Source organism: Anabrus simplex, chromosome 1 (genome assembly GCF_040414725.1).
Source record: "Anabrus simplex isolate iqAnaSimp1 chromosome 1, ASM4041472v1, whole genome shotgun sequence".
Taxonomy (NCBI): Eukaryota; Metazoa; Arthropoda; class Insecta; order Orthoptera; family Tettigoniidae; genus Anabrus; species Anabrus simplex.
The window spans coordinates 359804895-359818815 of NC_090265.1; the positions used below are offsets into that span (position 1 = coordinate 359804895).

Sequence of the window (13921 nt, forward strand, 5' to 3'; positions counted from 1 at the left end):
ACATCCTATGAAACAGGATTACAGTTGTTAAATTAACTGTCATGTTCAATATTGTCTGTTTGCATTAGAGGTCAGTTGAGGCTCAGAAACTACTGATCAGTAATATCGGAAAGGTATGCTTTCAAACAGGCAGTATATTCTGTCAAAGTAATATACAGGGTGAAGCGTAATTCGCGCACTCGGGCGTCGCAGCGCGACTCCTCACATACCAGCAATAAAAAAAGGTCTCTTACAAAATTTCGTCTTGCGAGTATATCCGGCAGAAAAACGACATTGAAGAGTAGCAATCTGGCAACACTGTAACCACATGTAGGGTAACTACCTCTGTCAGCAGCAGACAGTCGCACTGTACAGTTGGTGCAGTGGATAGAGTTTTGGGTTAGCATGCAGGAGGTCGAGTGGTCGATCCTGGGTTGAGGCGTATGTTTTTTATTTCGTAAATGTAGTCCAGCTGGTAAGGTATCTGGCATCTTAATCGTCAACAGCAATTGTAGTGGGTCTTCTAGAAACCATTTGCACTTACATACTACGATCCTAGAAATGGACGAACAATCGTTTTCATTGGTCAGCTTTGAAAGGCGCCCTTTCCACGTCGTGGGCGTGAATTTATTCGCACCACTTCATCTACTAGATGTGAAACCTGTTTTCTTTGTACCCTTCTTTGTACTCTCCTCCAATGGTCCCATAGATTAGTACCAACTATTATTCTTGCCTCGTTCAGGTCCATTACATTTCGTTACTTTGTTTCAGCGTTACAAAATGTTGTAAATGTAGGATACATGTGACCTCAGAAACGGTGTCTTACTGTATTATAGTAGGTAATGTCAGATGGAAATTAGCAAATATAAAATGCGCCTCAACCCAGGATCGAACCATCGACCTCCTGCATGCCAACCAAAAACTCTACCCACTGCACCAACTGTACAGTACGACTAACTTCTGCTGACAGGGGTAGTACCCTACATGTGGTTACAGTGTTGCCAGATTGCTACTCTTCAACGTCCGTTTTCTACCGGATATACTCGCAAGACGAAATTTTGTAAGAGACATTTTTTTATTGCTGGCATGTGAGGAGTCGCGCTGCGACCCCCGAGTGCGCGAATTACGCTTCACTCTGTATATATATTTTTTTATGAAGCCCACTCTATTTATTGTGTTTGAATGTAATTGTTCATGTATACAGTTGGCACCAAAATAAATATCTTCCATTCTCCTAATGCACTTTTCCAGAGAATTACAAGTCAGGTTTAGGTCCCATGAGCAGTCACAATTTCAACTCTTACAATTTCAACTCTTTCATGTATATAGATGAGTTTTGTCTGTACATTGCTCAAAATTTAAAAAGAATGGTATTTCTGTATCGGTCATGTCCACAATAACAAGGAAATGCACTTTTTACTTTTCTGCAATTTCTGTCTGTCTGTCTGTCTGTCTGTCTGTCTGTCTGTCTGTCTGTCTGTCTGTCTGTCTGTCTGTCTGTCTGTCTGTCTGTCTGTGTGTCTGTCTGTCTGTCTGTCTGTCTGTCTGTACATGTATCAAAAGAAAACGGCTGAAGAGAATTGAATGAAAATCTGTATGTAAAGTCGGGGAATGAGGCACTACAATCTAGGCTATAAATCATTTTTGAGCGAAATGGTACTTTAGGGGAAGGCCTAAAATTTAATTCTCAAATATTTATGTTAATAGTGGTCCTATCTATAAATACTACATAACTAAAGTTCTATAGAATTAAAATTCTGATCATTTATGTCTGATACATTTTTACCATACCAACTATGATAACAGATATATTCACGAACTTGTATTTTTGTTGCTAAGTCCATATCAGCGCCGAGCCACGAGAAAAAGGGTTAACAGAATTTAATGAAAATCGGTATATAGAGTCAGGGAATAAGAAACTACAGCCTAAGCTATAAACAATTTTATTCACCCAGGATGAAATGGTGGTTCAGGGGAAGGTGCCTAAAATGTAATTTTTAAATACCTATGTTATTGGTCATATCGAGCCTCCGTAGCTCAGGCGGCAGTATGCCTGCCTCTCACCGCGCTGGGTTCCGTGGTTCAAATCCCGGTCACGCCATGTGAGATTTGTGCTGGACAAAGCGGAAGCGGGACAGGTTTTTCTCCGTGTACTCCGTTTTTTCCCGTCATATTTTATTCCAGCAACATTCTCTAATATCATTTCATATATCATTCAGTAATCACTGCCCCAAAGGAGTGTGACAGGCTTCGGCAACCGGCACAATTCCTATCCTCGCCGCTAGATGGGGGCTTAATTCATTCCGTTCCTGACCTGGTTAAATGACTGGAAACTAGGTTGTCGATTTTCATTTCATTGGTCCAATCGAAAAGTACTACATACCTAACAAAAGTTATAGATAATACAATTTACGATCATTTATGTTTTATTCAGTTTTACCGTACCGACTATGATAAGAGTGGTATTTCAGTCGGAAGAAAACTAAATGTGAAGGCCTACAATATTGAAAGCTCATAAAATTGATAAACTATAACATGACATTGACCCTTGTTTGTTGTGATATTCTTTGTCTCGTATGCTGCCGCTCATCTTCATTAAATGGAATTACTGCTGTGTTTGAATATAACAGCCTACCTAAATATTGGCAGGAAATAGCTAAGGAAGTGAAATAACTTCTTTTCTTTAGCCTGCCATTCCTCCGGTTCACACGTTTTTTTATACTGCCGGTATGTAACACCTGGGTTCATAATAGTATTCCAGCTGTTCGATCCCTACTCTAACGTGCTGATTGGAATGATCAGTGAGCATCATCATCATCATCATCATCATCATCATCAAAGTTCCACTCTAGTCGCCCGGGTGTGGTTAACAAGCTCCTCCACTCCTTTCTGTCCTTCCACTTTTCCTGCTCCATTACTTCCACAACATCCAATCCAGCTTCTCTAATGTCCTTCCAAATCTGATCCATCCACCTTCTTCTCAGTCTTCCAACTCATCTCTTTCCCTTAACTTCTCTTTCCAATTCCCTTCTTGCTACCCTTTCCCATTCTTTTTAGATGTCCGATCCATCTCAGTCTTGCATTCTTTATCTTCTGCACTAACAGTTCTATATTTAGCTCTTCTCTGATTTTAATATTTTGAATTCTCTCTCTTCTTGTCTTTTTAACCGATGTTCTTAAAAATTTAATTTGTACTGCTTGGATCTTACTATCTTGTCTCTTATTAATTACCAGTGTTTCTGGTCCGTATGTTACAATTGATATGAAATACTGTTTAAATAATATTCATTACATTCTCTTGGGTACTTTGTCATCCCATAAAAGCTCTCTGACTTGATGATAAAATGTTGTACCTTTACTTAGTCTGTCATAAATTTCAGAGTTGATTTCATTACTTCCATTAATAATGCTACCTAGATGTGTAAACTGTTCTACATTTTCTAACCGTTCTCCGTCTATGTTCACTTGGCTTCTCTTTTTCTCTTTTCCACAGTGCATGACTACAGTTTTCTTTTTGCTAATTACCATTCCAAACTCCTTCAGATTTTCCTTCCAAACAACCAGTCTCCATTGTACTTTCTTTTCTCCCTTTCCCCAAATCACCACATCATCTGCAAATACCAAAGCATTCACTTCATCACTACTGATAATCTGTTTTACACGTTTTATAATTTCATCCATCAATATAATAATAGCTGATGAGGAAAATTTAGAGAACTATCGTCCTGTGAGTTTATCACACCTTTACAAGCTCCTGACTAAAATTGTACCCAAACTCCTCACAAGAGAACTGGATTTTTATCAACCTGCCGAGCAAGCAGGATTTCGACTGTTGAACACATCCAGACTGTTCGTCGTCTTCTTGAAAAAACCACTGAGTACAACATCAATATTCATCTGGCCTTCATTGATTATAAAAAAGCTTTTGACTCAGTGGAGATTTGGGCAATCATGAAGGCACTTCAAAATGCCATGATAAACTCAAGATATATAAAGCCCCTGGAAAACATTTATGATCAAGCAACAATGGTAGTCAGAGTGGACGAAGACCTCATCACCAATAAAATCCCAGTTGGCAAAGGAGTTCGACAAGGTGACACAATCTCTCCAAAGATGTTTGCCCTTGCCTTGGAAGATGTATTCAAAACCCTTCATTGGGATAATAAAGGAATAAAAATCAACGGGTTATATTTGAACCACCCGCGTTTTGCCGATGACATTGTGCTCATAAGTGAAAATCTAGATGAGCTAGAAAGCATGATCCAAAAATTAAAAACTGCCTCTGCTTAGATTGGTTTGGAAATGAACATTAATAAAACGAAAATACTAAGCCCAGACAGGCAACCAATTAAAATGGGAAACCAATATATAGAAGCTGCCGATGAGTACATCTATCTTGGACACAAGATAAAACTTCAAAAAGACAACCTGCGGAAATTCCTTGCAGAATAGGTACGAGTTGGATAACATTCCGAAAACTAAGATTCACCCTGACCAACAAGGATGTTCCAGTTAACCTGAAGACCAAGGTTTATAATACGTGCGTGCTGCCAGTCACTACTTACGGTCTGGAAACGATGACTCTGTCGAAGGAAAGTGCTCGCAAGCTTCAGCGAACACAACGAGCCATGGCACGACAGATGCTAGGGATCAGCCTTAGGGATAAGATCCATTCAGAGGACATCAGGAGAAGAACGAATGTAATAGACATCCTGGAGAGAGTACCAAGACTAAAATGGCAATGGGTAGGACACATAGCTCTACAAGACTACAACAGGTGGACCTCTAGGATTGTTCACTGGAGACCATGGGAACACGAGAGGCATTGGAAGACCCCAGAAGAGATGGCTCAATGACATAAAGCTGTTGGCTGGAACACGCTGGTTCCAAGTGGCTCAAGTCCGAAGACGATGGAAGCATATGGAAGAGGCCTATATCCAGCAGTGGACTGAAATAGGCTAGAAAAGAAGAATATAATAAAGAATAATGGTGTCAGTGCACTTCCTTGCTTGAGACCTTTTTTTGTATAAAATGTTTCAGACTCACCACTGCCCACCTGTACACTGCTTTTACTCTCATAATACAACATTTTTATCTTGTTAATTAATGATTTTGGTACATTTCTTTTCAGTAGGCATTCCCATACGTTTTCTCTTAATATCCTAAGCTTTACCAAATCCAAAAATACTAATATGATTTCCTTGTTCCTTTCCAGATGTTTTTCCATTATAGTTCGTACTGTAAATATAAAGTCTGTTGTAGATCTATTTGGTCTAAAGCCATATTGTCCTTCCTCTAACTGTGTTTCTATTATATCCCTCAGTCTTTTGTCTATGACTTTTTCCATTATTTTTAGCCCATGTGATAATAGGGTTATACAACTATAATTTTCACATTTCTTCCTATTTCCTTTTTTGAACAATGGTACAGTGCTTCCTTGTTGCCAATCTTCAGGTATCCTTTCATCCTTCCATATGGCATGGAGGGCTCGGTGTAGCCACTGTATTCCAATGCTCCCTGCTGCCTTAATCATATCCACATTGAATTAGTCTTTTCCACTTGCTTTACCTTTGGTCATTGCTTTCACTGCCCTTTCAAGTTCCAACCATGTTATCGGGTTCTCTTCTCTTTCCTCATCTATTATTTCCATTTTCTTATCTCCTCCTTCCTCCGAGCAGTCATCCTCATTATAAAATTTTTCAAAATACTTTGCCAACATCTTCAGAAGACCCTTTTAGTCATGTAATATGGATCCATCTTCTCTCTCTAATGCCTTGATTTTTTCTTGATTTATTCTATTTGATTTTATTACTACGTATAATAGTTTCTGATTTCTTCGACTATTTGCTCAATTTTGTTGGTAAACTCTCCCCAACATTTCTCCTTTTCTTCTTTGATACTTCTCTTTACTTGTAGTTTCAGTCTTTTGTATTCCACATGTAACCTTTTCTTTTTCATTTTGTCTGTCCGCCACCGTATCTCCTTGCACTTAACCTTTGCTTTTGTTTTTCCACATACCTCAATTGCTGCTTCCACAAATGTCTGTCTTAAATCGTTACACTCTTCTTCTCCACTTTGTATTTATGTGTTAGGCAACTTCCTTTATATACAATCTTGGAATGCCATTCTTTTATCATCCTCCTCCTCCTCCTCTTCCTCCTCTAGTTCCATTGCAATGAAAATTCCCTAACACAGTCTTCATATAAGAAAAGACGTTTGGTGACTTCCCCTTCACTTTTCTAGGGTAACGTTAAGAGCTATGTAATTTAATGCAATCTTACTCACAACGTGTACACTACCTAACCTAGAATTCTGTATGCAATGTAGAATTCCGTAGCGAAGCACGGGTACATTAGCTAGTTTTAAATAAAGTATTTTGTGAATTAAGTCTTGTGAGAGTAGGGGAACGGTCAAGAAAAGGAACACATAATAGGATAAATGCAATGACAGGTCATTATGGGAAAAGAGGACAGACAATAAAAAAAAAAAAAAAAAAGACTATGACAAATGAAAACACACAAGGGCAATTTTCACATCTTCATACACTGCCATCTTCAATTACATGGGCTATCTCCTCATTGATCACAGTTCTTTCACATTCATTTCTTCTCAGGCCCCGATGAACTCCATTCTGCTTCGCAGCTTTTTCAGGACGGAGAGCATCAACACACTTTTGGGGGCCATCTTGACAGAAAGTCAGATAAATGCATGAAAGGGGAAGAGACCTACAGTAAAGATGAATACAGGTGATAAAAGACTAGGTGCATAAGACAAATACTGAAGGAGAAGCAGATGTCATTGGGTTCTTCTGATGACAAGTGATGCATCACAACATTAATATTACACACAGTCATGGTGAAAAACAAGAAACAGTCATTTCAGGCATGGACAGTATGTGACCCAAGCTTGTCAGAAGAGAAGAACAGACTGGAAAAACGAATATCCCCTTAAGAGGACGAAAAAGAAGAAGAAGAAGAAGAAGTTAGTGGCATGTGAGTTTCTGTATGACGAAATTCCAAACAGTCAGAAGAGGCTGTACAACATTAGAGTTCAAAGGTGCAGTAGGTAGTGTAAATTGTATAATAATGTATTCTAGGAAAATGCCTTCTTCTCTTGTTAATTTCAAATTTAGTGCTTGATAATAATGTATTTTAGTGTACCATTTGCCACCGAAGTAGACGCCTCATTTGCAAATAAAGTTATTGTGATTTTTGAACATGAAAGACACCTGGTGCCGAAGTTCATCAGTGATGATCAAGACTGATGACATCAAAGAAGGCTGGAGAAACTGCTTTGAGAAATTGTTAAATGATGAGTCCTAATGGAATACAACACCAATATTCTTCCAGTTAACTCAGATAACATTGGTGATATAACTTTTGATGAAGTGGAGGATGGAAAAACAGTAGGCCCCAACAAGATTCCAGCAGAGTTGCCGAAAGTTTTGCAAATTTTGTTCAACAATATCAAGAACGGCGACCCAATGCCAAATATATTCTAGGAAAATTTCTCATTGACATTTTACAAGAATAAAGGCAACTCAAAAACTGTGAAATTTCATTATCTAAATTCAAGGGAGGCATGTTCCACGTGATCAATACACAAAGCTGTAAATTCAATTTTTATATTTTACATATTAAAACACTAGTTGAGTGACTCAGACGATTGAGGCGCTGGCCTTCTGACCCCTACTTGGCAGGATTGATCCTGGCTCAATCTGTTGGTGTTTGAAGGTGCTCAAATAAGACAGCCTTGTATTGGTAGATTTGCTGGCATGTAAAAGAACTCCTGTGGGACTAAATTTTGGCAGTTAGTGGAATGTAAAGCCAATAACATTATTATTAAAACACTAGTACTATTTTTTACCCTGAGGTGGGTCATCATCAGATAGATGCATAAATAATAATAAAAACTATAATAGCACCCTTCAAGCTATCTCAAAAATATAAAATATCACAGTTTGTACCTGTCCATAAATGTTCACAAGACTGGTAAATTAGGCCTTGATCATGCTATGCACTAGAAAATTATGAAATGTTTTTCACAAATAAGCATGTATGCTTGAACTGTATACAAGATGTATTGTGTATGCAGTGTGCAGAGCTTAGATTTAGCAGATATAGTTGATTACATTACTCTATGATGGTTGATCTGAGGAAACATACTTCAGTTGATATGGAGACTGATGGTGAAAATGAGATTGTTGCAGATCAAGGAATACTGTAGTCAGTACGTGTTGTAGAGTTTTATTTGTGGAGGCATTTATAAGCTCTTGTGTATCGAACCCCAATATACGATGCAGAACGTCTTCTTGCCCGTATTATGGAAGGCTGTGAAACCATATACTGTACTCCAGGGTTACTCTGCATCTGGGATTCAATGCGACGGCGGGTTGGTGCATATATTAATGTTAATAGAGGACATTTTGAACATTTAATGTAAGAAAAAAGAATTTCCGGAACAATGCACGTATAACATATCTTCTTTTACATGTGAGGGAGTTGTCCTGAAAGTTTGACCATACGTTACTTTAACGAGCAAATAATCATCCTCACCGAAACTTGCCAGCTTTTGGTCTCCAGATACTAAGATGGAATAATAGCAACTATTTATTTACTACTGAGACAAAATTGATACCTGTGTGAAACATTTACTGTCCTTCAATGTAGTCTACAACTTATTGCCAACAATCTGGAAGTCATATAATCCCTGCAGCACCTATTCTGTTGATGTCTCTGATGGAGCAACCTACTGTTTGCATAATCTCAGGAATAGTCTGGAAGCAAATGTCATAAAGTGGTTCCTTCATCTTTGGGATGAAATCATTAATTCCGGTGAGTATGGTGAACGGAAAAGCACTTCTCCAACCCCAGTGACCATGCAAATCAGCTCCAGGGTGTGCAAGATGTGTCTGTGCATTATCCTGCGACATGATAAGGGATTCTGCAGAAAAGGTTGCTGCTTTCTTCTCAACACTGGTCTTTGGTTGTGCTTCCTAAAATTATGGAAATACTGTGCATTAATGGTACAGCATGTGTTGGATGACACCATCAGTTATAGACAAGAATCACCATAACTTTCACATTAGCAGGAGTTCGACGAACTTTAGTTTTGCTTGTTGACCCATAACGACACCACTTATTAGATTGGTGCTTTTCTTACTATCTGGTCCGTGTCTCATCAAGCACAATAAGATGGCATTAAAAAATGTCCTCATTGCGAACATAGCACTCCAAGCGAATTTGAACATTGTTGTATCATAACCTTTTCAATTCACCAGGAACCCACTGCAGTGCAATTTTCTGCCATATCAGGCTATTCTTTATAATGCGCAGTACATTCGTATGCAGTAATCCTGTCTCGTGACCTAACTCGTGTATCATCTGATGTTGATCTGTATCTAATAGCGTGGCAACAACCTGCACTTCCTCTTCACTGACACTAGGGAGACCTGTTCAAGCCATGTCTACCACACGTTTGCATTCCTTGTTGATACCTCTAACCCATTTTGTCATTGTTCTGTACCATAACTCAGTTTCCCCATATACCTCATGAAGATCTTCATGACATTGCCTTGTAGTGTTGGCTACTGAATGCATGATTCAAAGCAGTGTATCGATTCAGTCAAGTGTCCGAATGAATCAATTTACAGGAACGGCGAGTTCACGGCACACGATTCAGCTTACTCCTAGCAGACAGTGCTGAGTGGCGCACTCACTGGACGTTGACGGGTAGCCAAGCTTCCGCTGCAGCAAGACAGTGAATCATGGCACATTGGAAGAATCGTGAACGAGCGCGGCTCAGTGAGACACAAGATACACACGGCTCCTTATCGGCTCTCGAGCTCAGTTCATTTGAAAATAATACCCATTTGCATTCACTGTCCTCTTCTTACAGGGAGGTTTAAATAATAGATGGACTTGTTTGCAGTGTTAAAAAGGTAGTCAAAACATAATTCTGAAGTCGCTAGTAAGTAGGTAGGCTATTAGGTTATACTATTTATTAGTTCAATGAATCTTAGTATTATAACTTAGTTGACATTTGACAATTAAACTCTACTCTAGCCTGCCCTATGACTATGAGTCATGCTCATGACCACTCAAAAGTGCCTGTTTTATATTGGAAAGAACGGCTCAGTATTCTCTCATTTCATATGTCACACCGTTGCACAAGACTTCAATCATATGTAGACACCCAATAACTTAATCAACAGTATGTTGAATCAGAAAGCCAGCGGGCTACTGTACATCTCGGGGAGCCTATACAAAATATGACGATTTAAAAAAATCCTCAGCTGATAGAAAAATACATATTTTTAAAAATGACTGAGCGAGTTGTCATGCGGTTAGTATCGCGTAGCTATGCGCTTGCATTCGGGGGATGGTGGGTTCGAATTCCACCGTCGGCAGCCGTTAAGATGGTGGTTTTCCGTAGTTTCCCCGTTTTACACCAGGAAATGCTGGGACTGTACCTTAATTCAGGCCATGGCTGTTACCTTCCTAATCCTAACCTTTCCTACCCTGCATCGCCGGAAACCTTCGATGTATTAGAGTGACTAGCATTTTTTTCTAATAAAGGAGTTCATAGTATGAAGACCAGATGGCAGCTGCGAGCACTGAATGCTGTTGCTGCTGTCTTACCAGCACATAATACACAGATGCAGTAGGAGCGGTGACTAATGTGCCGTGAATCGGATCACTGTATCGATTCAGCAACGTGAACGAAATCAAATGAATCGATTCGGTAAAATGAATCTAATGTCCCATCACTATTGCCCTGCTGTGCAGCCACGGGCATATCATAGACAAGAATCACCATAACTTGAATTTTCAGCCAACTTCACTATTCATGTTTCATTAACACGGTGAATACACAACACACAACAGTTTAGAGTGCCAACTCAAGCAAGACTGACTTCTTCTGGCCACAGTGCATGCGTGTTGCATCGGAAGGGAGAGTCCTTTTACTGTGAAGTTTGTTAGACTTCGGCTAACACGTGGTAGAAGTAACAATAATTAATTCTGTTTTGTTTCATGTAGTGTTGCCTCTATTAAAGTTCCAAATTGCATACATTACTAGACATCATAATAATGTAAGCCATGTCAGTGCCACATATTGCACTCAGATATTGAAAATTTGCACTCACTGCTCTGTTTCCTTGTTTGTTTCCGGTTAGCTGAACAAATTATGTAGTGGATTAACGTAAGTATAGCTGGTATTGGAAATAAACTAGTATGGAACCACTCCACGTGTACTCTTTGCTACAATTTTACAATACAGAAAACAGTCAATGTATTGACTTCTGATGGAAGGTTTTCTTAGAATCTGCTTTAAGATATCTCCTGAGCTGAGCAGTTTTATTCCAAGTCATTGGTGCTTACACAAGATATACTGTATATGATTCCAAGTTCTCCTAACCGTGATCTTTTTCATGGGAATATCGTTCTAGAGGCAGTCGTCTTAAGAATACAAGTCTGTAAAGATAGCAAGTAATTTTGTATTTCATTTCAAGTTTAAGAATCTATTAAATTATGTGAAGGCATACATTAAGAAAGTAAATATGATAGAGTCAAGACCTTTTGCCCAGTTGTGATGTTGATTTTATTTTGTTTTTAGCATGCCTATTATTAGTTAGATAATAGAAATTTTGTTCCATTATGTTTGTTATTGCTTGGTTATTTGCAGAAACTATAATCCCTGTATGCCCACCGGCGTGCGGTACTGGTAGCTATGGTGATGCCATCCAGATTACATCTAGCATGGCTCTTGTTCTCATCTCAGCTCTGATCATTTTCATGCATCGGTATGTTTCACCAGTATTGTATAAACTTTGAACCTGTGTCCTTCACCTTTAGTGTAGGTTTTTAGAGTTTGTAGAGAATACTCAATTTGTAGCAGTGAGTCAGTAATGTACTGTAATTAATGTAGAGAAATAGCAATAATCATTACCTTTCTACTCAGGAACTTGTATGTTGTCACTTAAATGACTGAAATCAAGATACCCAGCCTTTTTTAGAATTTAAGTCCCTCTCTTTTGTTTGTGCATCATGACCTTTGTTCCTTTTAGCCTTTGTCTCTTTTCTCCTGTGCTTAAGCATATTCATAGTGCTGGAAAGAATTATGCTGTAAATAAATTGTTACTGTAAGCAAGCTTTTGTAAAATAGGGTGTGTGTTAAATTTGCTTTTTAGTGAATTTTGATTCTTGCTTTTTCAATTCCAAACTTTTACAAGAAGTTTCCAAGATTAAAAGGTCTCTGGAAAACCCAAGAATGGAGTATGCATTATAAAGTAACCTTAATACAGGCGTTGCCTACGAGATACATAAGGCCGGGAAATAGGAAGCAATTTGCCGCTGAAAAAGCGGCCTGATCGTGTTCACGGCTTGGCCGCTAGATGTCAGGTTTCCGTTCTGTTCTTGGCGGACTTTTAACATTGTGATGTGCGGACTAATAGTGATGTTGTGTTGATTTTGTGCAATTTATTGTCAGTATTTTTTCTGTCGGTGTGTGTATGTGAGGTTGAGAAGATGGCGAACTGTTGTGTACCACTGTGTACTTCCGATACTGCTAAAAAGCAAGAAAATGTGACGTTTCATATTTTCCCTTCGGAGCGCGGTTTAAGAGAGAAGTGGAGGCAAGCCATTTCCAGGCAAGGTGATAAACTAGGATGTCTTTAGGTACCTAACAATTCTTATCGAGTGTGTAGCTCGCATTTTAATACGGCAGATTCACCGAGCTCGATAGGTGCAGTCGCTTAAGTGCGGCCAGTATCCAGTATTCGGGAGATAGTAGGTTCGAATCCCACTGTCGGCAGCCCTGAATATGGTTTTCCGTGGTTTCCCATTTTCACACCAGGAAAAGGCTGGGGCTGTACCTTAATTAAGGCCACGGATGCTTCCTTCCCACTCCTAGCCCTTTCCAGTCCTGTCGTCGTCATAAAACATATCTGTGTCTGTGCAACGTAAAGCAACTAGCAAAAAAAAAAAAAAAAAAGGTCAGATTTTAGTGTAAGCACATCAATCAAGCGAATTCTTCCCAACAAAGTTCCTTCTGTTTTTAGTGTGTACCCTGTTCATAAACAGAACAGTGACAAGCGCAGGAAGGATCCAGCTCCCAGAAATGACGTACCATCAAAATTTAGTAGAATTTCTGATTCAGATAATGATATATCTTCAACAAATAATGGTTCTACACCAGTCACAAACGAAAAAGGGTTACAAGTCTCGTTTCTATGTAAGAAAAAGTCTACGAGTAGCTCTTTTAAATCGAAATATTGATTGACGAGAAAGTCAAATACCAGGTTAAGGGAAACAATATTTAAATTGAGAAGTAGGATACGGGCAATGAAATCAGAAACATGTTTTAAGATATCTGAACTTCATCGAAAATTTCCGATCAGGATGATGCGTTCAAGAATTTCCGAAGGAAATCCCTGAACCGCAAAGTGCTGAAATTTTGATAACTTCCTGCACCTCAGGTAAGCTAATCTTATGTATCGGTACGTCATACATTATAGATAATATTCTATGAGATTAAATGAATTGTGATCATTTGAACATTAATGCGGCTGATATGTATTTGTCTTAATTGATCACGAAGTTTTCGTGAATTACTTATTTCGTCTTAACACAGTGTGAGACAAAGGCCTACGTTCTAGAAAATAAGTCATACAATTGCTCTTAGTCTATTTTTTATCTTATATCTGTTTGGTGTCCTCTGAAATTACTAGTTTTAATTAAATTTTATAGTTTTTCGCAAACCAACGTGTTGCAATGAGCGCGCGAGACAGAATAGTAAAGAGAACTCTAGCGGCGCTTGTCGGAAGTATCTCGAGACAAGTTTAGAGTGCTGTATTTCCCGGCCTTGGTGTATCTCGTAGGCAACGATACTGGGCACAAGCATTTTATGATTTCACTCTGTATATGTCAGTGTACCTCAAATA

General features: G+C 38.8%; 1 protein-coding gene across 2 annotated transcripts in view; it reads left to right on the forward strand.

Moving 5' to 3' along the window:
- LOC136856795 (lachesin) overlaps positions 1-13921 on the forward strand; it is a 136883-nt gene that overhangs the window by 105027 nt on the left and 17935 nt on the right. The window contains exon 6 of one of the 2 annotated variants that reach the window (XM_067134907.2): positions 11665-11782. In XM_067134907.2, the coding sequence (XP_066991008.2) occupies positions 11665-11782 (118 nt within the window). Of the gene's footprint in view, positions 1-11664; positions 12096-13921 lie in introns of those variants that run through there. The other variant, XM_067134905.2, reaches the window with a different exon arrangement.